Raw genomic sequence first — 26,536 nt, 5'->3', positions numbered from 1 at the left:
TTAATCACTTTAATATGATTTTTGAGTATACTAGATCTTTCATTATTGTAGATGGTTGGCGAAACCATAGGCAAGGCCCATGGCAATTGTGGAAGTGCAGTGGGACCGTGGGATAACCATAGCGTTCACTAGGTGGTATACGGGCGTGAAAGTGTGGTAAGTCTACGACTTGAGCTGTAACATTCTATAGGATGAGTGAGGTTGTACCAGGAATGGTTGTGAGAATGTGGGAGGATTGTGTATTGTAGTGTGGTATGGCTCCTATGGTTTTGGTAAGTGTTAAGTGAGACATTGTTTGGATTCCTACAGGTCGGTGGGATGATGTCCATATGTCCATAGCCCCCCCCCCCCAACTTTGGTCGGGGATCTTCATGGCTGAGATCGAGATTTGGCAAAAAATGGTAAGGAACCGTGAGCTTCTCATCTTAATGGTTTGATGGTGTCACGATGTATCATGAACCAGTGGCAAAAATGATGCATATGGGAGAGACCCTGTAGTCATATGATTGAGGCTCTAAGGTCTCGAATAATTAGTTTTTGGGCATGTTTGGGTGTTAGTTCATTGTGAGAGTTGGAAGACTTAGTGATCGACTGGGTTCCCGGTTCCGAGGGTAAATTGATGGAGTTGGTTTATGGTTGTAGTTTTAAGAGTTCTCGGTTGTGTGGTCCTCACTGGAAGTTGGGTCGTTCAGTTAAGGAGAGAAAGATAGTCGTTGTGAATGAGTATTCTCAAATTATTGGGTTTGTTTTTTGGCATATGTGGGTTTCTGAGTGGTCTCTTGAGTTTTCTTTATAAGATGCCTAGATTTCGAAATGTTTAAAAGGACTTGTGGAATATGTTGACGTTGTTCGTGTTCCACTATGAAGGTTATGTAGCTGAGATTCGTGTTAGGATTTTCCTTTGTTTTCAAGTGGAGGGTACAAAAACAGTGAATAGGCAGAGGTTACAGACAGCTCAAAGTCGGTAGAAGAGCTATGCTGTCAGACGTAAATCTGATTTGGAGTTCCAGGTCGGCGATATGGTATTACTGCAGGTATCACCCTATAAGGGTGTAATACGCTTCAAGAAGAGGGGAAAGTTGGGGCCCCAATATATCAAGTCGTTTCAAGTGATTGCCAGGGTTAGCAGGGTAGCCTATCAATTGGATTTGCATGAGGAGCTCAGTCAGATTCACAACACCTTTCACGTTTCTTAGCTATGAAAGTGCGTAACTGTTGATTCAATAGTGGTTCCTTTAGACGATATTCAGGTCGATGATTGCCTGAACTATGTTGAGAGCCTGGTGTCAATTTTGGATAGGAAGGTGAAGACCTTGCGCAACAAGGTGGTAACTTTGGTCAAGGTCCAGTGGCAGCATCGGAGGGTTCCGAATGGACTTGGGAACCCGATGCGGAGATGCAAGAGCACTACCCTGAGTTATTCGCGGAAGCGGAATTTGAGGACAAAGTCTGATTCAAATGGGGGAGAGTTGTAACACCTCGAATTCCAGGTATTTACATTTTGACCCTTGGTATGATAATTGTTTGCAAATTGGTCACGAAATGCATTTAAATGAAAATCCAGATTTGATCATGTACGTTGGGTGTACGCTGGGCGTACGTGGTAGTGACCCAAACCTTAATTTTTAGGGTTTAGACCCTATTTAAACATCCTTAACTCTTTGATACCCCTTCATTCATCAACCTCCATCCCCATTTTCATCCTAAGCAAACCATATTTCCATGTGTGTGCATTTTGAGCTTAAAAGTGTGATTTGTAGTGTCCTTGAAGGAAGGAGAAAGAAAAGAGACCATCTTAGAAGAGTAAATCACTTTGGATCCAGAAGTACCTTGCCATCAAGCTTCACTTGGAGGTGACTTATAGATTTCGTATATGGAGTGGTGTTTTATCCAGATATCTTTTCAGACTGAGATGTGAGTTTTTCCTCACTGTACTTGTGGGTCAAAGTCACCAATGTCGGTCCACTAGGTTATGTATCCTGGTATATAGATGTTGTTATGCTGTAGCGATCTATTAGATTTGTATCTTGGTATATATGATGTTGTTATGCTGTAGTAATCTGTTAGATATATATCATGGTATATGGAATGTTTCTATGTGGTAGTGGTCTGTAGATTTGCCTAATTGGGCTGGGGGTATATGGAAGGTATTACAGTCATGTTTCCTATTGATTGTTTATATGTTTATTTGTTGCATATGCTGACATAGTATTGTTTTGGGTTGAGGCTTTACTGCTATGTGTGTGAGCTAACAGACCGGTGGTAATCCAGCCCGATGATTGTGGACCCGAGGGTATACCAGTCTAATGACTGATTGGACCCGTTGTATAATGGCATTCCAGTCTGATGATTGATTGGGATGGGGGCAATCTAGCCCGATGGCTGTGGACCCGAAGGTATTGTAGTCCAATGACTGATTGGGTCGGGGGTAATCCAGCCCGATGACTGTGGGCCTAAAGGTATTCCATTCCGATGATTGATTGGACTTAGCATGCATGATTGTATATGTTATATGTTGTGTGTGGTACTTTGGGGGAACTTGCTAAGTGTTGGCTTACAATTTCAGTTTATTGTTTTAGGTACTTCAGGCAATCGTGAGAAAGCAAAGGCGTGATTGTGCACATCCTCTTGGTTTTATGATTTTGGATTTTGGGATACTCTGATTGTGACTATTATTATTGGAAACAATGTTTTGTAAACAATCGTGTCGTCGGATTGGTTTTGCAAAAATGAAAACTTTATTCTGATTTTCGGGATGTTACATCATCGCTAAAAATCGTTGCATCGACTTTGTTTTAGAAATCATGTTCAAGAACAAGTAAAAAATTGGAGTTATACCGTACAATCTTTTAAAACCTTTTTAGTCGATGGTGTGACAATAACAAGATACAAACCTGATTGTTGGAAACAAGAACAAGAAACCCATATCTTTTGGAGCTTAAGTTGGTTTGATTTTCTTCAAAAACTTGAAGCTCAAACAAGATAGGGAGAGAGGTGTATTTTTTGTTGCTTAAAAAATAGATATCAAAATCTAGAGAGGAAGATCAGTCACAAAAAATTTCATTTAGTCTGGAAAAAGTGACTGGATACTCGTCGAAGATGCCAAAACCATTTGAAATCGGCTAAACATACACTCGTTCGTAATTGTATATTTTGAATATCATTTCCAAGTTTAATAGTAAATGACATAAAAAACTTAGTGGGTAAATTTGTACATGGGGCAAAGTTTATCATCCATAGATAAATCATTTAATATTGTTTTGGAAAATAGCCAAAAATTAAACATTTGATGAAATCGTATGCTCTTTCGCAGGACTCCCCTCGGGTTTGAGGAATGTTTGTAGGTATCCTTGCGAAACCACAAAAGACGTCACTTTAAGGTATTTTCACATATATTTCCATATCACAAGGATTTTCATATTCTCATAGGTCATGTGAAAATACTTATATGTATACAAACATATATCTGGATATAAGTTCATATGTTTTAACATGAACACCTAATAAAATGTGATAATTTAGCAAGAAATCCAGCCAAAATGTTACATTTTTGCATGATACAAACATATATTTGGATCTAAGTGCATATGTTTTAACATGAATACCTAAGAAAATGTGACAATTTGGCAGGAACAAGCCAAAATATGACATTTTCAAATGATTTCATGCAAACTGTCACATTTTGGTAGGAATCCTTGCGAAATCAACATAATTTGGTTTATTTCTACGTATTTATGATATTTATGTATGATGCGGAGCACATAGATTATGATACAGGGCACATAGATAATTTGGCAGAAGCCTTTATGGATAAGTGAGAGAAAGACTAACAAGGCCAAAAGAGGCCCAATTTAAAATGAGCATAACTTTTGATCCGTAAGGAATTTTGAGGCATGCGATATATCGATGGAAAGGTATCGACGAGCCGAATATCCTCATAGTTGACATATGGCCATCCCTCAAATTCCACTATTTAGGCCCCCAAACTCAGTGTTCCATAATTTTTAAACAATTTTCGTTTTTATTTTATTTTGTTTTATGACAAAATATTCGTTTTCCTTACTTTCTGAAATTCCTTTTCCTATTTAGAATGTTATTTGTTAGAATTTATTGTCAATTTTAGTTTTTCAAATTTGGCCGTACCTGCCAAATTTAGCTTCACCCTTTATAAAGGGTTATTGTAAGCCTTTAGAGGCATCTTCATTTTTCAGTAATAAAATACTTTGAGTTTCTCTTTATTTTTTTATTGTCAATGTATAAGAATATGAATTTGTTGTCATGTATTTATATGAGTTGTCATCCTTCTCAATACTATGCTCAGACGTAGTACTTTGGTCAGACTTCATATTAATGTGTTTAGACTTCACATTACTATGGTTTGACTTCTCATGGTACGAATTTGAAGTATTGTGGTCTGACTTCGTAGTATTATGGTCAGACTTCATAGTATTATGGTCGGAATTTGCAATACAGCGGATAGTCTTCTCTAGCTACCGCCACTTCAACGCTCTATATAAAAAAGTGTAAACATATCAAATCTTCTTACTTCAAGAACATAAAATTCAATTACTTGTCAAAAATGTATTCATCTAATTCTCCACCTAGGGGGGCTGGTCAAAAATCTCGCATAAATTCAATCGTCTTTCCACCTCAACTAGGCATTTTAGAGCTTAGAGGATATCTGATGACATCAAGGAATTGATAACTATCAAACAAAAAGAAATTGTCTATAACCTTTATGATATTCATGTAAGAAGGGATGGGATGGATGCTTTGGAATATTAAATCAAAAGAAAAGAGAAATGGATAAAATATACACAACAGGAAATCAAGAAAGCTAAACAATGGATAGGTAGATACCAAATGATCTCTTATATGGGAAGAGCATATGGCAATAGACGAGGCGAAAGAGTTGTGTCACAACTAGCATCTTAGGACTAGAAATTTCTATCCATCTACAACTAGCTTCCTTTTGTGTAACTATGTAACACTAGGTGTAGCATAAGTTAATTTCAATCAATACAAATTTATACATCCAAGAATTTGTGTTTCTAGTTAAAACTCCCTCGTGTAAACTCAAAATGTAACCCAATGAGTATATTCACTCAACCTTGGGCCTTAGCCCAAGTTTTTTGGGTCCAAACCCCCTTAAAGGGCCAAAACTCTCTTATTAGGCCTAATGGGCCAACAACCCCTCAACTTGGCTCCTTTGGGCCGAAGACCCACTTTTGGGCCATAATTGGGCCAAAAATCTATATCCAATACCATATTGGGCCATAAGACCCATATTGGACCTTATTGGGCCACGAAGAATTATTTTAAGCATATTGGGCTGAGAACCCTTTTATTTAGCCTCATTGGGCCGCAAACCCATAAACGGGCCTTCATGGGCCGAAAACCCTTATTGGGCTAATGGGTTCTCGGTTCATTTCCCTAGCCAAGCCCAAAAGATTTTTCTTTCTCCCCTCTCCATGACCGATCGGTCATTTTTTTAAAATGAAAGGAATGCATTGGATAAATGCATTGCCACCTCTATATTGCATGGTGGATAACCATGCATTACATCTCATGCATCTAAGTAACACTCACATCACAAACCCTAGAAGTCAACCCTATGATCCCTCCCCTCCCCTCTCATCGGCCGCAAACCCCCTAACGCCTCTCCATTCTTTATTTTCAAACTCACACTCCACCCTCATTTTCCTCTCTAGTCTCAAAAGAAAACCCTTTCTTCTTTCCTCCTCTAAAACCGTGAGTGTGTGTGTGTGTGTGTGTTTGGTCAAGAAGGTTCTTCAAGCTTACAAACTTGGTAAGTTACTTCACACTCAAGTTGTTTAACTCCATCTGATGCTAAGATCTCTCCTAAAACCACTCTATTTTCGTGTTTATGATCCTAGAACACCAAAACTCCACAAATCTCTTCAAAGAAGCTAGCTAAGGCCGGAAACTCACTCCATCATTCCTCTTCAAAACCGAAAAATCCCAAGGTGAGCTTCATATCCCCTATTTTCAAGTTTTTCTTTCTTTTGGGGGAGGATACAAGTCAAGGTCTTATGAAATCTTTGTATAATTGTTTGTATGGTATGTTTTAAATGTTATGTGTGTGTTAAAATGTTGTGATATTATACTACAAGCTCCATAAATTTGAGATTCATACAAGTCTTGAAGTTATTGGAATAAGTTGCCTTATGTAACTTCTCATGTTTGGTTAATAAGGTTAAGTATGTTTAAAAACTCACTATGAAACTAAAGAAAATATAAAAGGGACCATATTTGACAATAGAGTGAAAAATGAGCCTTTGATCACATTTTCGGCATTAATGGGCCAAAATGGTCATTTTTGATATAAATGGGTATTTTATGTTATTTTCGGTATTTTTGGACTAAAATTGAATTTTTAGTAAAAATGAATCATTTATGATATTTCTAAATTAAAATGAGCCGAAAATGAAACATATAACAAGTTTGGGCCAAATATGACATTTTAACTTAAAATGGGCCGAAAACAAACTATTTAGCAAACATGGGCCATTTTTGAACACTTTTATAAAAATGGGCCTTAAATGAGTATTTTAGTAGGAATGGGTCGTTTTCAACAATTATAACAATATTGGGCCATTTATGACCACTTATGGTAATTATGGGCCATTATTGACCTTTTGGGCCATTTATGGCATTTTGGATAACTATGGACCTTAATTGATATTTTATATAAAGTTGGGTCATTTTTGTCATTTTCAGTAATACCGGACCATCTTTGACAATATGATTAAAAATGGGTTATCCTCGGCATACGTGATAAAAACGAAATATCTTGGCAACATACACAATTAACGTTATTTATAATATTAAACAACGAGATCAACTATTAGCGTAAATTTATGTTAGGATTCTATTAAGATGCACCTTCACCGTACCTATTTTAGCGTACACCGAAAGTCCTGTAGTAGTTATAACCAGAGTCTCCTGGAGGAGAGCAGAAATTTGTGTATAGATCTATACGGGATTGACACCACACACCTGAACTGTTCGCTACAGTTAGACAAACCAGTCTAGGGTAACAAATGTCTTCTCTGAAACCGACGCCTAAAGAACGTCAAGACAGACACTCTGTCGTATTAGTATGGTACGTTATAACGACTCACTTAGAATATAACTATATTATTTAAAATTTACGCGGGACACACATTTAAATTGTAACCAACTACGGGTTGAATACTTTAAACACAATTTCACCACGTAGGTCTTAGGGTTTTAAGACCACAACTTTTGTATAACATAAAATATAGGATTTTCTGGGGAAACATTTTTCTTACAAGATCTCAACACAGATAAACAAGAACACACACACAACTATACATGATATGAAAACAAGACTCATAAACTATTTTTTTAGAGAAGATATTGGATTTTTTGGGGTTTTAACTATCACAAGGTTTTTATATAAAAAATTCTTATGAACTCACCAACATGTTATATGTTGACGCTTTTCAAACGAATTGTATTCTCAGGAACTTGTTAAACAGGTTGGCAGCTAAGGAATTTGGATGTGGTTGTATTTTGTTTTTCATCATACACTTGATATTTTTGGGATGTAACTTTATGAACAAACACAATGATGTAAACTATGTATGTTTTTATATTTTATGTATGGTGATGATGATGCCTATGTTTCATTTATATACACTTGTTATGATATCACAAGATGAAGTCATTCGCCTCTGAACGTTTCCGCCGTTCCGGTTCGGGGGTGTGACAAGATGAATGATAAACAAACATGGTTTAACATGTAGAAAAAATCATATGATTTATCCATGGACGATTGTAATGAAGATGACAATTAGTATGTGTGTTTTAAAAGCTTATGTTTTATTTTGTATAATGTTAGCTAGTGTTTTATTTATTAATATTTGGTAATTTGTATTTATAATGTTTTAATGGTATGGTTTTTATTAGCAATGAAAATGTATGCTTTATGTTTTATCACCAAATAATGAATATGTGCTTTAGCCAAGAACTGCATGGGTGGTAAGTGGCATAATTTTTGTGTAGGTTTTCACTACACAAAAGCATTACTTCCAACCATGGTTGAAAATGTCGTTAAATTGTCTGAAATTCTTGCTAAACTAAAACGACCTTCAACCCAAAGTTATGTTTTCTTCTATCAAACCTAGGAAGACAATTTTGTGAGACTTCATAGTTTCTCAGTTGTATATTTTGATTAATGTTAGAAAATTGAATTTTTAGTTTAATTGGGTAGGGTGGTTGCAAATCCTTTCTAGGTAATTCATTCCTTGTAATTTTCTAGCTTTTGCTAGTTTCTAATTTTATGTCGTTTTTCCAAAAAGAAATAAAAAAAATTAAGACATCATACACAAAAAGAACTTGACATCTTATTATTCCCATAATCAACCATCGTAAAGAAAAATCCCCCACTTCAAAATACATGGAAGACAATAACTAATGAGGTATTGGAACTCATATGATGATAGCATCGACAAGGAGAGAGTTGATATGATTTATAAGTTCTTCGCCAACATGTGTGAAATGGTCTTTATTCTTGTACATAACATCCATTCCTCGTCCCAAATTGATAACCCGCCTAATTATAGGCATTTTAACATCTTTACACATGTTGGACTCTTTATTCATTTCTTTCCAAGCATCTTCAACTTTCTCATTGAATACACCATATACATGTTGCTCAGCCACATCAAATTGCTTCATGTAGCATTCGATGACAGAGGCAACATGATTTCTTTCTTGCTCGCCCTGCATTTTTTATCAAATGATTTGAAATAGCATATGTTATACTTAATTAACAAAGTATACATCCAAGATTAATGAATAACACATAAGCTTTGAATCATATAAGAGAGAGGTTAATGTTGGTTGTTATGCAATTACATATAGATTGCTTTTTAGCATAACAAACTTTATAGTTGGTTGTACCTTGTGGGTGACAATATCATCCATCAACCTACAAATCCCACAACAAGCTTTGACAATAGGAGGATAGGTGAAAAGCCATTGGAATGTCTCCCCTGTTATTTCATCATCCATGGCAGCAAAACTTGACGCAAGAGCAAATATAAATCTAGTAGAGATATATGCAACTTCTCCGTGTTCCTCAATGGTTGGAATATACTTATCATGTGTCCATTGTGCTTCTCTCATGTAGCTTCTCATGTATTCTTTCATCTACTCAATCACATACAACCAAATCAACATGATTCAACAAATTTTAAAAACTCCAATAATATAGCCTTAATGTTCTAAAACTCTATATAAAACAAAAGAATTCTATATTTTCTACATTAAAGAAAACCCCTATATATAATAATTTGGACAGTCCATGATAAGCTTATGTCCAAGAACCCTGCATATTCATATTACTTTTGTGAAAGATACTATTACAAAGATGAAATCATGTTGAATCTTACCGACTCTTTGACATAATTAAGACGATTGACTTTTCCTTGTTTAGCCAAAGTTTCCTCCATTTCTTCAAAAAGATTCATGAGCATTTGGTATAAAAGTTTCATGTTTTCTGGAAGGTTGTTAGGACATGTAATCGACCACCTATAGATAATTAAAAACAAAATGTAACTCAATATGTCTTTTTAAACTATAACTTCCTTTTTTCAATTTTTTTACCTCTGGATTACTTCTGTAAAAATCAAAAGTTCTTCATATGTACCATAAGCATCATAGGTGTCATCTATAAGTGTTCCTATTGCTAAACCTCTAGCCACAAACATTCTACCAATAGAATGTTGAGGATCAGAATACACTGCTAATGCCCATAAGTAGCATTCAACCAATCTATCTCTTGCATAAGGTAGATTGTTTGGGACATCGAAGCATTTCCACCACCTATAGTAATTTAAAAATATACACATTTATAGTTAGTTAGTCTATATATGTGAAAGATATTTTGGATCCATAACAATACCTAAGGAGAAGGAAAGAGCTTAAATATATATATATATATATATATATATATATATATATATATATATATATATATATATACTTGGATATTTGGCAAATCTCCTTTTTATGGAGAGATTGAAGCAGGTTAAACCCTAACTTTGCAAGTTTTAGCAACGAAACATTGTGACAAGTTTGTCGTTCATAGAAAGGTATGTAACGTATTGCCTCGAGTCTCGGCAACCTTTTATTTAAAGGTTGCTTTAGTGCTTCGTGTATTTCAGTAGAAACTAGGTTTAGATGGTTGCTCTTTGCCATGTCATCAAGACACTTTCTTGAAAAATTAAGAGCATCATCTAGTATGACCTCGCCGGGTATACTCATATACGAAGCCTCATACAAATCAAGTAAGCCTTGAAGGTCGTTTTTTAAGGGCTCATGACTAAAACACCCCTCTTTATCCTTGTATGTGTTGAGATTATCTGTTTCATTTCATGTAAGGCATCATTAGTTATGTCAAGAATAAACGAGAAACACACACACAAAGAGTATAGTAATTACCACTTGAGACGAAAAAGCCTTGTTGTCGCATGAGTCGAAACCATATGGAAGTACCCATACCATTCCAATTATCACCATATGCATCATAGATTTGTTGCAAGGCTTGATTAATCTCCTTTTCAAAATAATATGCAATGCCAAGGCGTTGGATAGCATCGATCAGTTTTAACAAATTTAAATGTTGTGTGGGATCATTCAAACTTGTCAATATTTCTTTCCTCACTTCTTCTTTCAACTCATCAACCACTTTTCTATCCCGTCATTGTCTTCTTGCTTCATTTACATATAAGACGCAATTAAATTTGTTGAAATTCCACACGAAGGAACATTAATTCTTCATAAAACGTCTACATAAATTATCTTATCTTATATAGAAGCATGAATATATATAGATAATATAGAGCTTCATCATATTACTCTAGCTTGATAACATTTATTTTCTAAGACACACAAATGTTGTGTTTATGATAACTTGTAATACTTTGCATACCTCTTTATAGTCCAGAAACACATCTCCCCAAATGCTGGGTGGAAAATCAACGGTGGGTCGGATAACGTCCTCTTGTTGAACTGGCATGCTTTATTTTTGGTGATGTTTTAAATAATTTGATGTGTAGCTAAAAGGTATATATATAGGTTGATGGATACATCCTCAGCATATCTTATGTGATAAAAGGGGATATTAAATTAATGTGGCACATTGTTCAACTGTCTATATACATAACATGCATTCCTCTGGGCTCTTTCAAAAAAAACATGCATTCCTATTAAACCTTGGGAATGAAAACCTTTAAAAAAATATATCATCTTTGCCTTGTCCCATTTTTCAATCTAGACATGTTTTTGTAAGGGGTATACACCCCATTCTTTCATTGAAAATAATTGCTATTACGAGTAAGAAAGCGAACACATATAGTCGGTCGGTCTTGAGGAATTCAATATTTTCAAAGACCTAGGATGATTAAGAAAAAAATGGCCCTTATACTTATTATAAGTTTTTATTTGTAAATAAAATATATAATAAAAAAATGGTCATGTGTAGTTGCCTACTTTGCCCCCCTCAATGCCCCCATGCGTATAGTTTCACGATTACGTCCGATTTATATTCACAACTACATCTGATTTATAATTCTTTTTCAGGTTATTATCGTAATTAACAATTACGTCCGATTTGTAATTCTTTTTCAGGTTATTATCATAAAAGCTATTACTTACAATATTTTTCTAACTTATTCCTAAGGTTATTATTATTATTATGTAAAAACTATAAGTTCTAGAAAACGGTTCAATCGGAAAACTCATCGGCTTCAATGAAAACGGAGTTAACACGATATTTGAACGATGCACCAACCCAATACTTTAAAGACTTTAATATTTGTTTTGGTGGAAAAAATAATGCATCCCATCACTCGATTGTCTCAGGTATGGCAAAAGGTTAACTTTAATTAATTATATATTTTATTATAGTAGTTATTATAATTTAACACTTTATATATTTATATATTTTGGGCATTCAAATCTCTACTGTAGTATCCAAATCGACTTTTAGTACAAGATGCTACATATTTGATCCTTAGTGAACAAACTTGGTTGCACCTATAGTAGAGACCTTGGTTTGCACCGAAGATTGGGTAGGAAGTTGGTTGCAGATGTGGACAACATCGTAGACATTTTCAAAGATGATGACACTGCTAAATGTAATTATAAGTTTATTTTATCATTTAATAACAAAGTGGTGGTTATGTATTCACTTTTACATTAATTTTTTCCGTATATATGATGTTGGAAGACACGATAAGCAACCGAAATGGAAATAGGAAAATGACGATAAAAATTATTGGATAGTTAGATAGTATTAGTATTTTTTGGTAATTGGTTATTGGTTTGTAAGTGATATTCGTTTGGTTGGTATTTGATTCACGATTTAATATTTTTTTGAACTTGAATTTTGGGTATAAGATTGTGTGTTTAATGATATTATATATATGTAATGTAAATATTGTCTGTTAAGATAGCAAATGAGTGAATGATTGCTATAAACATGTACTGATTAATGATTAATGTTTTTCAACTTGAATGTTGGGTATATAAAATTATGTGTTTAAATATTTACAATTAACTTGGTAAAATGCATTTTAAAAACTTTAGTTGGATCATTTAAAATGTTTGAAATGTGGTAACAGACAATTTATAAATTACAATCTAAAACCAAATATTATTAAGTGAGTTCTTTTTTTTTTTTTTTTTTAATTTAATTATTTGAAAAGGGTTAATCATATGATTCATTGTTAGTTTATTCTAAACTCTATTTAAAAGTCTTCTACTACAACTCAGAAGTATGCATATATAATATTATTCGTACAATAAACTTTGAATTTTAATTATGTGTAAAGCATATATTTTAGCCAATTTTTTTATAACTTATGAAACATGTCTTTGAATTTAAATTACTATATATAAAAAAATTTAGTTTTAAGTTTGTAATCTTATAACAAAGTTGATTTCCTAAACTACTTACATACTCATTAACCAGATATTTGACTCAAATGTTGGTTTTCAAACCAAGTATTGTCATTCTACAAATTGAATCACATATGATCGGCTAGTCATAAGGTTTTCAATGCCTTAAGCAAAACGACATAATAATATGCCCATTTATCATACAAAATTACAAGGTATACATGATTCTATTCCCACAAACTAAAAGTTAGAAACTTCACCTAAAACATGGGTCTTGAAGCAAACATATTTATCTAACAATGGCAAAAGGGCATTACTATTATTTATCTAAAAAAAACCATTTCAATATTTAGTTTTTGTTTAATAACATATTTGTTTGAAAGAGGGAGAAAGCATCTATGAAGAAAGATCTGAAATAGGGAGAAGGTATCTATGAAGTTTCTCGACAAGCCAAATAAAATAAAAAAAACCATCTCACTTTGGGGATTTGGAAATCCCTAAAAACGATTGTTCAAATATAAACGAACTTAAAGTAACCTAAAATTGGATAACAAGATTAATTAAAAAGAAACAATAAATCAAGAAGAAAATTTTAATGGGAGAAACCAACAAAATGACCACAAATCTGTTGCATCATTATTTCTTACCTATACAAACAGAGAAATGAGATTACAACAATGGCAAAAGAAAACTATAATAAAAAGTGAAATAGCAACTCACTAGTGAAAGTCAACCTTGACCCAAGACTTTTACTATTTTTCATATTTAGTCCCTTGACATCTAGCTATATCATTATACGACGCACACCATTTTTTAATATTACTACAATGCATACACAGATTCAACATGATCATACGCCACAAGAAGGAGGAGTTGTTCATCTAGACGGAAGTTAAGCTCTTCTTGGGCGAATCTGTAAGGATACGAACATGTTCTGGGGTCTTCTTCTTCCACCATAAGTAAAAAACAGAGCATGCTATGAAAATTCCGGCGACACCTCCGAGTGTTATTCCGACGATCCTTCCGACCTGCTTCTTGTCGTTGGAAGAACCACCACGGCTAGATACTAGTAAAAAAAACAAAGATTATTCCACAAGAAATGAAGAAATTGGCATTTGAACCTATGAACCCTAAATGTCGATGTTTAAAACCCTAACGCTCGCCGGTGGCCGAAAAACTAACCTTGTGAAACATGTATAGCCGAGATCAAGGGGCCAAATGTGCTTTGAACCGGAATGCAACAAGTACCCTTTCCAGCCCACACCAGATGAACATCAATGATCGTGTTCGTCACGTTCGCTTCAAATGATCTCACCAACGCCTTATTTGATCCCTGTGCTTCGTTTCTTATGTTGAAATCTTGAAGAACCCTTTCTCCCTTTTCAATTTTGTTACATCAAAATTAGGTTAACCATGAAACACAATATGAGACTGAATCTGTAATCAATCGATGTACCTGGATGTAAACATCGAACAAGCGTCTTCCGAGACCTTTCCATGATGATCTTGAATCATCATCCATTTGTATTTCAGAAAAATGGAGTTCGACATTGTATTTCGCGTTTCTCAATCCTAATCCGTAATACCTCAACGAATTTGGTGAGATTCTTGCTGTTTTATACAACTCGGAATCTAAAGTAGCTGTGATTTGAGAAGCTGTCTGTGTCGTGTATTGAGGTCCATTAGGGTTCGATATGAAACTCCCTGTGTTGCTTACTACCCATCTGTTGTTCGAACCTGTGTAGACTGATGAAGCTCCTAGGGTTTCTGAATCATCATCGAATGCAACACCATATGTAGATACCATTGAAGATCCACCACATTTTACAGCAAACGAATCTACAGCCATTCAAATAAAGTCAAAATTGATATGAATTCTTCAAATTTTCTGAGACTTTTTGATGTTCACGGAACTTACTGACTGGAACCTTTTCTGTGCACTGGTTATCAGTTACCAGGCAACGTGAGATCTCAGAGGTTTTCCTGCACTGATTCATAATCAGTTCTTGACAGAAAACATCTCAAGAAAATTGGATTAGATGAAGATGATGAAGAACACCATGAAAATTTACCCTTCTAGTAAGCCATCTCCATTTACCAAAGTTCCTACAGCATTCCTGTAGAAGAACTGTTACATTTTATGCAGTGTTTGAATGATTCTTACTTTTTAAAACGTTGTTGAAAGTTGAAACTCACATTGATCTTCCAATTTTGGTGAAATTAGCAGGCAAATTCCCAGTGATGGAATTGAAGGAGACATCTCTGTTGTAAGATTATAAAAAAAAAAATTAAACACATGAATATCGAAGGGCAAAATAGTCAATTTACATGAAAACTTACAATGCCCGGAGCTGTGGAGTTATGATATTCGGTGGAATCACCCCATTTAAGTCATTGCTTCCAAGATACCTGAAAATTTTATAAAATTGTGTTTTAATTGAAGATTTGTAATCTTTTAATTTAAAAAAAAAAATCCAAATACTTACAAGAAATGCAAAGATTGTGAATCTTGGAAAGAGTCTGGTATGACGCCTGTTAATTTGTTGAAGCTTAAGTCCCTTTAACATATTAAGTCAAAAAGAAACAGTTACCTTCAAAGTCTTGTATCTGTTAAGTCCATTAAGTAAAAAAGAAACAACATCTTACAGGATTTGTAAGTTGACAAAAGTGCCAATTTGTGAAGGAATTTCGCCACCCACTCTTGAGCTTCTCAAGGAGCTATACACAAAGGTTGAATTACATTAAATATTTCCAAAACTTTATAACTAATAAAGGGCATTTTAGTCATTTAACTTAGAGATGTAAGAACTAATAATCAAAACAAAAGTAAATGAGAAGGTAGTGATTAGTGAACTAGTGAAGTCATACAGAATGGAAAGGCTTGTGAAGTTAACTAAGAAATCAAGTGTAGAATCTTCACCACCTAGATCACCGATTCTCCTATAAAAAACAAAAGAAATGAACAAATAGATTAAATTCATTATATCATATAATCAATATTTATTCTCTAATTATTTCTAAAGTTTTATAAAATTGCTAAATGATCTTACAGATCTTCTAGTTTTGTCAAAGCTGCATAACTACTAGGAATTGGGCCTTCAAGAGATGTTCCTTCAAGTCTCCTAAAATACAAATGAGAATTTATTTACATGAACTAAATTTTTATAACCAAAAGATATATGATTTCTAGAGGTAATCTCGTTTACAATGTTTTTAGATTTGTAAAAGTTCCCAAAAACTCAGGAAGCTTTCCAGTAAAACCATTGTCAGAAGCCCACCTGTCACACAAAAAAAAACTTTTCAAGATATGAATTTTTTTATAATAAAAAGTTCACAAATGTTTCTAGAATTAATTAATTACAGCGTATGAAGTGATTTCAAGTTTGAAAGTTCTTGAGGAAATGGTCCACTCACTCCACTGCTGTCTATGTACCTAATTCAACAATAACATAAATCAAACAAAGAAACTTGTAAGAAAAATTATATATATATATATATATATATATATATATATATATATATATATATATATATATATATATATATATATATATATATATATATATATATATATATATATATGCAGCTTACAAAGTTAGGGTATGTTTTCTAATGGGTAAAGCACTAATCTGGATAGTTATAGGATTGTTATTATTTTTTGACTTAATCTTGATAGAATGACTTAATAGGTTAAGCCAAAAAAACATGGCTTAATATTGTAAAATTTGTTTTTTTGCTATTCTTTTTTATCGCGACTCCTTTAATATTAAAATCAATGAATATTGCAAATTTTTTTTTGGAATATAAGAATAAAATGGTTATTTTATCATTCAAACGGTTTCATCTATTTAAAAAAAACAAAAAAACAGAGCTTATGTATACAACATTTTATCTAGATAAATATCATTATCCATATAGCCCAATTTACTCATACAAAGCAGACTCTTACTTACAGTTGCTCTAAGGAGATCAACTTTCCTAAATCAATAGGCAAAGGTCCATTGAAATTGTTTGAACTGAAGCTTCTGAATGAGAGAAAAAAAATATATTATTATAAATAATAAGGGTGATTAATTAATTAATGTTTTATGTCATTAAAACATAAATTAAAGATTTTTATACTAACAAAGATTTCAAATCCGTGAGATTCCCAAGCTCCATAGGCACGACACCGCTAAAATTATTGATACCAAGGCTCCTGATAATAAATATTAAATATTAAATAAATAATAAAATGACATGTTATTATTATTGAATTCACAATTATAATAAGTTTGAAAGAATTTTAAAAGATACTAACAAATATTGCATTTTGAATAATCTTCCAATTTCTTTAGGGATAGAGCCACTCAATACATTCTGTCCGAGGTTCCTGTAGCATAAATTATATAAATTTTATGTTAAAAAGAAATACATTTCAGCTAAAATTTTAAAATTCAATTTTTTTTAATACTTCTTTATAAATAAGTTTATTGGTTTCTTACAAGTCAATAAGCTCAGTAAGTTGAAAAAGTTCTTGTGGGAGTTCACCAGATATATCTAAAGCATATAATTTCCTGCAAAAATAATTGAATTTAATGTAAACTTTCATTTTCTTTACAACTTGCAGCATTAATTTTTTATTTAATTTTAAAACATAAATATTAAAAAAAAAAAAAAATGAAAGAACTGACAAGTGAGTTATGTGGCAGACGTTGTTAGAACAATCACAAACAATTCGTGGGTTTGCATTTTCGGTAGCCCAAGATGCATCACGAGTGCAGGGGTCAATTGACAAGTTTACCCTTGAGCTCAAACCCCAATAATCTATCACTTTCTTTATAGCAATCACTGTAAAAAGAACAATAAATAAAAAAAAAAAGATCAAAACTTGTGTTATGATTATGAAGTCAAATCATGAAACACATACAAACCTTCATTCGATTCAGTCGTTATTTGAGCATCAACAAGTTTATGTATGGAGAAAACCAAGAAACAACATAAGCTTAGAATCCCCATAATTAGGCAATGAAAAAGCTTTACTTGATGTTTATATATTGTAAAGAGAAGTATAATTTTTAATGCATAAGGTACAACTGTGTGACCATAAAAGTCCAGGGTTACAAACACTACTAGGTCAAGTGTCCATCATCATCATCATCATCTTTTTTTTTTCTTTCTTTAATAATTCAGTCATGTTTCTTGATGGGAATGATATTAGTTAACATCAAGTGGGAAATATATGAAAAGAATTAAGGATGTGAACCTTTTGTTTGAATCTTGACTTTAATCTTGAAATTTTTAATTGAGTCTAGATCATACGGATTGCCGGCCTATGAAGAGAGTATAATACATGATTAGATAAGTAAAGGGTCGTGGTCAAAATTGTCTTTTGAGAATTTAAGAACAGAAATTATGAAATGGGTGATTGTGTAAGTTTTGATTATAAGCGAACAAAAACTTGATGACATGGAAATCATGTTAGTGGACCAAAAGATTCAGATGATTGGGTGCTATCAAAAGCTACAAAAGTTACAGGAAATTCTCTTTGGGGGATTTCATCAAAAAGATGGTGGGTGTTGGCTAAAGAATTTGATTGGTAGAAGCGAAGAAGAAAGTCATGAAACAAAACTATGTTTATAGAAATGTAAAGGGGAAAATATAATACTAAAAGGGACATCAAATACATAATTCTCGTGTGGACCTCATTTCATATCTACCAAAATTTTGATTGTTTCATGAGATTTTGACCCCAGTTATAGTCATTATTTTATTCATAAGTGTAACTAATGTTGAAATATTTATATTTATGTGTGGTCGTATGACCATTTATTGTTATGAACCTGGTTAGGCTACATGGAGTGCCAGCACGAATATTGTCTCCAACAAGATTTAGGGGGTGTTTGGCTTAGCTTTTCAGAGGCAAAAATCCTTTTTGGAAAAGTCACAAAAAGTCAGTTTTCCTGACTTTTTCAAAAAGTTATTTTTTACTTGTATCCAAATCCAAAAGTAGCTTTTAAAGTGTACTTGCCAAACATCTTTTGCTTTCTATCTTTTCCTAAAAGATCTTTTGGCTTCTAAAAAGCTAAGCCAAACACCCCCTTCGATGGGTTTTGTAAATGTGTTTCATCAAGTCAGCACGAAGGTTATGATCTAATGCGGTCATATATTCTCTTTCTGCTCACCATGTACTTTGGCGTACCAATCTCTACTCCTTCGAATATTAGTAGATTTTTATTTTTATTGTAGTGACAAAGCGCTTTCCTTCATCTTCTAAAACCATATATGCAATATGATGCATGCATACATCACACTATGTATTCTTGTGCGCTTGTATACCCGTGCTGGAACTTTAAGTATCTGTCAACTTCCCTTAAGAGCACCAAAGGCTCGTTCGACAGCCTTCCTAGCTGATTCTAGGACTGTCTTAAACGTTAATTGTTTTTCGTTGTTTGGACATGAGAATAACTTCACAAATATAGCTAACTCAAGATATATCTCACAGTAAAGTAGTACCCACACTTATATGATGTTCCATTCACTTGAAACGGCACATCATACAATTTTCCATTGTAGATGTCATTGAAAATCGATGATTGGTTTAAAATATTGGTATTGTTGTTAGCATAGAAGAACCAAAAATTGCATGTCGTACCCAAAGATCATGTGATGCGCTACTACTAAAATTATTGTTGGTTGGTTTTGATCACCTTACATGAATTCACAATGCCAAGAATTAGGACACATTGCCCACCCTTAATGCATACAATCAATACTGCCAAGCATTCTAGGGAACCCATGTTTGTTTTCATGTGTTTTATACAATTGATGGAAGTCATTAATTGTAGGTTTGAGCAATACCGATCATGGAAGAGGCTAATTACAGATTTAACAAACATGTAAAGACATTCTCGTGTCGTTCGATTTGACGTCCTCAAATACGCATCCAATGAGTCCACCCTATGTCTAATGCTAATTGACAAATTGTCGTTGTACATTTTGAATTTGAGAGAACCATTTCAATTGAAATATGAAAATCGATTCTTCATGTCATCAACTTTTTGTAGGAATAACTATTTCCTCATCAGGAATCGACCTCTAAATTTTTCAGCGAACATGACATCATCAACAAAGTATTATGTCCAGCTACACGATTTCTCTATAAATGATATTTTCTAGTTTTTGAACATGGACTTTTGGCTTCGTTTTCTTGTAAATACGTGTGTTTTTTTGCATTACGTTCACAAAAAAACATCGATTCCTGTAAATCTAATGTATCCGACAAAGTAGAATATGATGATAACATTTTCAATTTGATATATAAAGAATATAGAGATTTTGGGTGCTTAAGTTGTAGACTTGTAATATAAAATGGAAGGAGTGTTGTTTATTTATAATGTATAAAAAGGAAAAATATCAAAATTTATTGCTTCCAACGGTAAAAAAGGAAACACGTAAAGTGGAATCACCTTCTGTAAGGAGGGAGGGGAGGGGGGGCCACCACACACCACCAAGTATGGTGTTCCCCATGCATATCACTAGTCAGCTCAACCCACTACATGGTGTGGTGGGTGTACATGCTATAGTCTAATACCATTCATCACTATAAATAGGAGGTCACTCGAGAGATAATAAGTAGTTAATAATCGACGTTTTTTCTTCTTCCCTTTCTCCCTCGCCAATACCATAAGAACATAAGAACAAGGGATAATTGATTTGTGTCTGAAGGGATTACAATCAAAGTGAATCAAGAATGATGATTGCTTCATGATTTATCTGATTGTGATTCGATTGTACATGTGTTATGAGTAATTTATAAGTTATGGAACTATAATGCAACATGTGGTATCATAACAAATTTATAACATCCAACACATGAATTCTTCATCCCCATTCATGTTGATTTCACCCCAAAACCTAATTGGTGGGAACGAACGAAACCGTTTAAAGCAAAGTTTGGAGAATCGCAATAATGGTTTGGTTTTGATGCATCCTTAATTAAATCATAATTGGAAACCAAATAAGGTGATCCAGACACCCAGAAATGCCAATTCCATAAGTGGAATTCGAATGAATAAGAAGAAATTGTTTTTTGTGACATTTCCTCAACCGAATGAACAAACAAACAATCTAAGCCTATGGGTCTGCCAGATCGACATAAGGCTCCGACCACCCTATCTTAGGGGTTTTCTCCTCAATATAATGATCTGACTAAGGATGAGATTTAGAACCGGAAAACCAAACCGGAACCGGAACCGTTAGAACCGGAATATATAAAACCGGGTCCGGTTTCGGGTTTAAAAATTGGCTTTATCCAGGTTCCGGGTAATCCGGGTTTGGGTCCATCGGGTCCGGGTAAACCAGATCTAAAAACCAAAACCGGTTTTTGGAACCGGAACCACTTTTAGGGTCGGAACCGGTTTTTGTGAAACATTTAAAAGATGCATATCTTATTCATTTCAACTCCAATTGACATACGGTTTTTTCCAACATGTAGTTTAGAGTTTGTACATGATTCTAGACTATAAATTTGTCATTTTTAGTTTTATATTCATTGACTTACAGTTCTCAAAAGTCAAGATATCAAAGCTGGAAGTTTTTAGTTTTTTAGTTTTTTTGTATTCGGTTAAAGTTTTAAAACATGCATATCTAATTCGTTTGAAGTCGGATTGACATGTGGTTTTTTCCAAGTTCTAATTTACAATTTGTACATGAGTTTAGACTATAATTTTGTCATTTTTGGTTTAACATTCAATGATTTACAGTCCTCCGAAGTTGGGATATCAAAACTGAAAATTTTCAACTTTTCAGCTATTTGTTTTTGTACTTTGTATTATGTGAAAATATTAACACAAACATATCTCATTCGTTTAAATTCGGATTGACATGAGGGTTTTTTCAGAGTGTATTTTAGAGTTTGTACATGATTTTAGACTATAATTTTGTTAATTTTGGTTTCGTATTCAATAAGTTACAGTCCCCCAAAGTCGGGATATCAATATGAAAATTTTCAAAGTTCAACCCACTAAGTATTAAGTAATTACCAAAAAATTCTGGTTTTTTTTCGGGTTTTCCGGTTCTAAACCCACTTTATCCGGTTCCAACCTACCCACTTTGATATTTCCGGGTTTTCCGGTTCTAGACCCACTTTATCCGGAACCATACCCGGAACCGAACTGGAACCGGTTCCTATATACCGGTCCGATTTCCGGTTCTATAAAACCCCGTTAACCGGTTCCGGGTTTTTCGGGTCCGGGTCCATCCGGTCTGGGTTTGGACCCACTTTCATCCCTAAATCTGACCACTTGTAACGAAATGATACTATAGGGAACGAAGGAACGAAGGGAGTGATGGGATTGATGGGAAGTGACGATAACTTGCACTTAATGTAATCTTTTGTTATATTTAAAACATAACTCGTTGGATTTATGTAAGCTTGTAACGCCCCGTTCTAAGAGTAGTTATTTATGGTTCCCCGAGATCAAAGAGTAAGGGCGTTTCGGTCTTTTATGGGCAATGAGTTTTATTTGAGAAGGTTTCGGGTCAGGGTGTGTTGCTAGAAGCGTAGGGCTTCTCGCCACCTTTTCATGGATATAAAGTTCGTCGGAAACAGAGTTAGAATAAAGGAGCTATGACACTTTGAAGATATTGTCACTTATGGCACTTGATGGAAAAAGTTGACAAAGTAAGGCCATGCATGCATGGGACACGTGTGGGTACGCCTAGCGTAAGGCTGGGTTACGCCCATCGTAATGGAGTTAATGAAATGCGGGGTCCCTCGACGTACGCCCAACGTACTGGAATTACGCCCAGTGTACGTCCAGTGTCCAGAAACCCTAATTTTAGGGCCAACCACTATATAAGGAACATTATGGTTCCAACCCCAGTCTGCATATCTGCCCTCTTACCCTCAGAAACCCTAAGTAGCCGTTCTTCTTCCATTGTTGTGGATATTTGAACTTGGAGAGCTTGGTTTGGCAAAGGAGAGCCTAGACAAAGAAAGAAGAAGTTGTCAAAGAAGGAGTGGGATGGCTGGAGCCCGTAGATCAGGAAAGGCATCATCTTCTGGAGCCCTTTTGAGGTATAAAGTCTCTTGCTTGACAATTATATTGTGTAGATCTATGAGTTATGAAGTTTTGACACCATTCTTGTCCCAAAAACCCTAAAGTGATGTGTGATGCGAGTTGGTTGAGCTTAGCTGTCCTTTCAGACCTTAAGAGAGGTCTTGAGTGAGAAAAATGAGGTCCCAATGGCTTTGGTTGTCTCATGTGTGAGATAGGTAGGTCTTAATGGATTAAGACCTTGAGTTAAGAGCTTTATGGACGTCCCAAGTAATAAAGTTTGAGACTTTATGAATCCTAGGCATATTTGGTCAATGGATCTGAAGTTTGGGCTTAAGAGCTTAAGCCATTAAGAACTGATGTGGGATTTTAGTTCAGCGAGATTACGCCCCGCTTAAATTGAGGTACGCCCAGCGTAGTGAGTCTGTGTCCCGATTCCAATCCGTAAGCATCGATGTACGCCCAGCGTACCAAGAGGGGTACGTCCAGCGTACTCCCTCTGTTGGGTTTTGATTTTGGGCCATAAGTAATTGGGCTGTTATTAGGCTAGTGGGGCTTGGGCCATGACTGAACATTATGGATGGAATATTTTGGACCCAATAATTATTATGGACCTTGGTGTAACGCTCTAAAAATTTCAACCAATTTAAACTTTTCAAAAACAACCCAATTTCATTAAGTTATTACGAAAAGGTTTTCAATACAATTATTATCAGAATCTTCCCAGAACCACATCATAAAACATAATCATGAGGAGCGGTACGATCACGCCTTTGCCTTGCCACGATCTCCTGAAGAACCTGAAAAACATTAAACCACACTGTAAGCCCGAAATCTTAGGGAGATACCCCCAAAATACCAACCACATATACCATACACGCACAACATGCCATATCGTAACAGAACACAGAACAGCCATGCACTTCGGGTCTACTGTGTGACTGGTCCGCCGCACCGGCCTTCAGTCCACCTGGTCCACCCTCCGAGTCTAGCCATATACATCGAGTCTACAGTGTGATTGGTCCGCCCGCACCAGGCCTTCAATACACCTGGTCCACTCTCTGAGTCTACAGTATGTCTGGTCCGCCCGCACTGGGCCTTCAGTCGGCCTGGTCCACTCCCTGAGCCTCGGCACGTCTGGTCCACCCTCTTGGGGCCTACAGCCTATCCGGACCGCTCGTTGGGCCTTCGTGATAACCGGTCCGCCCTGGGTATGTTGGCCTACAACACAAAGCAGGACCCGCCTCAACCTAACCCCAGTCCAACAACCATGTGCACATAAACATTCAATCATATAACAATTCACATCCAATCAAACCGATCTAGCAGAACACATAGCATAACATCATCCTAACCAGGATACCGAACCTAACCGGTCACTAGCATAAACCATCCTAACTACCAGGATGCAACATAGTAAAGCAATAACATAACAACGATACCCGGATCACAATCCGATAAAGGGCCGACCTTGGTGCCGTAGACCCTGTCGATATAGTGAGGATAACTCACCTGTAACTGTTGACTGAAGAGATAAGACCAAGCTGCTTCGACCACTGACACGATCTCCACCACTAGCCAACACCAAAACACTGAACTCAAAAACAATTGCCAATAATTACCAAAATGCCACTGAAAGTCAACTGGTCAACCCTTGGTCAAAGTCAAAGTCAAAATCAACCTCCTGACTGACTCTACTCGCCGATTCAACCTGTTGACTCGTCGAGTCCCCATGCTCAGAACTTCCCAATCCGCGACTCAACTCGCCGAGTCACCCCGGGACTCGCCGAGTCCCACAACTCTGAGTCCCCTCGCACTCAACTCACCGAGTCCTCCCTTGACTCACCGATTCACGGCTCAACCAGAAGAAGGTTAGGACCTCACAACCAGACTCGCCGAGTCCAAGGCTATCTTCAACCAACTCGCCGAGTTGTTCTTCCAACTCGTCGAGTTCCTGCCCATCTTCAAGCAACTCGCCGAGTACACCCTTGTGACTCGCCGAGTACCCCTAGATCCTAATCCATACAGAAGCTTTCCAGGCCATGCAGATGATCCAAACCATAGATCTACCCTTCTACAACCCATCCATCACGTAAAGTGGCAAACTTTACGTGAATCCAAAGAGATCTAAGCATATAACACTCTAGGGTTAGGGTTTGGGACAAGATGGCTTCACCAACCACTCAAGAACAGGGACTTTAATGCACTCTAGACCTTCTCCATTCCAGATCTGAGGTAGCAACCTCAGATCTAACCTCCAAACTCAAAATATCACAATCTATGCTTTCTAAAAACTCCAAAATGATGAATCTAGAAGAATAACAGCCCTAGCAATGAAATAATACCTCAAAAGAAAGCTCTAACAGAAGAGAAATCTGAATCCTTGCAAAGCCCCTTGCCCCAAGCCTCTTAACTCTCCAAGATCCTTTCAAAAATCTCTTCTCTAAGGTTCAAATGCTCTCAAATCACTCACAAACGCGCATTAGGGTTTTCTGGACTTCAAGAGAGGGTAAAGAGGCTGGGGAGAGGGTATAATGTCCTTTATATAGGGCTCATCCCCCAAAATTAGGGTTTTCTCCACACATAACCAACTCACCGAGTCCAGCCGCCGACTCGCCGAGTTGGCCACTTAACACGCGACCAGAATCGCGACCCTACTCGCCGAGTCCACCCATGGACTCGTCGAGTTGCTTATTCACATTTTCACTTTGAACCCTGAACTTACACTCCTGAACTCGGGATGTTACAATTCTCCCCCACTTAAATTAGGCTTCGTCCTCAAAGCCTGCAGCAACACATCTCCAGAACTACTCTCGCAATGCACCACCTGACATTAACCAGACCAGGTTCCTCAAAACACAACCACCGAAACCCATAACCCAACTTTCCCCTTGCGGTGTCCTGACCACCGCTTCAAGTCAGCCACCGGCCTCATCCTCTGATAACCACACTTATCAACCGAGTATCACTCCATGATACTTCACTCGCTCCAAATCACATCAATCACTTGACTCATACGAGCTAGAAATAACCCTGAACCACCGGGATCCCGATCTGAGTCCAACTTCATCCACTACATGCTGACAGGATGACACATCCTTCAGCCCCAGAGCAACTCCCATGAGTTCTCCTCCACAATCTTATACCCATGCTGAACTGGCTCTAGCATCCTCGGGTTGGGAAAACCCGATACACTGACGACACCTCCAAACATCCCCCAGGATGAATTTCCACCACATACATAATTCCTTGGCCAAATCAAACTAGGAATCCAAGACTCCATCCCTGCATCCCTTCCGAGCCTCTTGGCTCTACACCCTCGGAATCCCTTCCGAGACCTCAGCAGACATCCAACCCGGATGTGATTCCATACCACCGCCGCAACACACTGCTCAATAACCATAATTGGAACACTCCAATCATACCTCCGCACTACTGCTTTCACTTCCGAGAAGTTACACTCCCTCTCGGAGCTACATTCCTTTCCTTTTTCCTTACCAACGAAATCCACTTGGCTGCCTTGACACTACTACAAGTGCCAT

The 26,536-nt window shown here is 35.9% G+C and overlaps 1 protein-coding gene and 1 pseudogene across 1 annotated transcript; both read right to left on the bottom strand.

Moving 5' to 3' along the window:
* Window positions 1-8,374: 8,374 nt before the first annotated feature.
* On the bottom strand, window positions 8,375-11,077 carry LOC111883122 (epi-cedrol synthase-like; annotated as a pseudogene).
* A 2,451-nt stretch (window positions 11,078-13,528) lies between these two features.
* LOC111883140 (probable LRR receptor-like serine/threonine-protein kinase At1g56130) lies at window positions 13,529-18,026 on the bottom strand. Its single transcript, XM_023879497.3, has 19 exons — window positions 17,868-18,026; window positions 17,628-17,784; window positions 17,439-17,510; window positions 17,255-17,326; window positions 17,081-17,152; window positions 16,908-16,979; window positions 16,316-16,387; window positions 16,161-16,232; window positions 16,005-16,076; window positions 15,823-15,894; window positions 15,601-15,672; window positions 15,441-15,512; window positions 15,295-15,363; window positions 15,151-15,216; window positions 15,027-15,071; window positions 14,873-14,937; window positions 14,411-14,793; window positions 14,137-14,332; window positions 13,529-14,020 (listed from the first exon to the last, which is right to left on the bottom strand). The coding sequence occupies exons 1-19, from the start codon at window positions 17,950-17,952 to the stop codon at window positions 13,836-13,838; spliced, it is 1,971 nt and encodes a 656-aa protein (XP_023735265.1). The 5' UTR covers window positions 17,953-18,026; the 3' UTR covers window positions 13,529-13,835.
* Between the last annotated feature and the right edge of the window lie 8,510 nt (window positions 18,027-26,536).

This window comes from Lactuca sativa, chromosome 6 (assembly GCF_002870075.4).
Source record: "Lactuca sativa cultivar Salinas chromosome 6, Lsat_Salinas_v11, whole genome shotgun sequence".
Lineage (NCBI taxonomy): Eukaryota > Viridiplantae > Streptophyta > Magnoliopsida > Asterales > Asteraceae > Lactuca > Lactuca sativa.
This window is presented reverse-complemented; position numbering and strand designations above follow the sequence as displayed.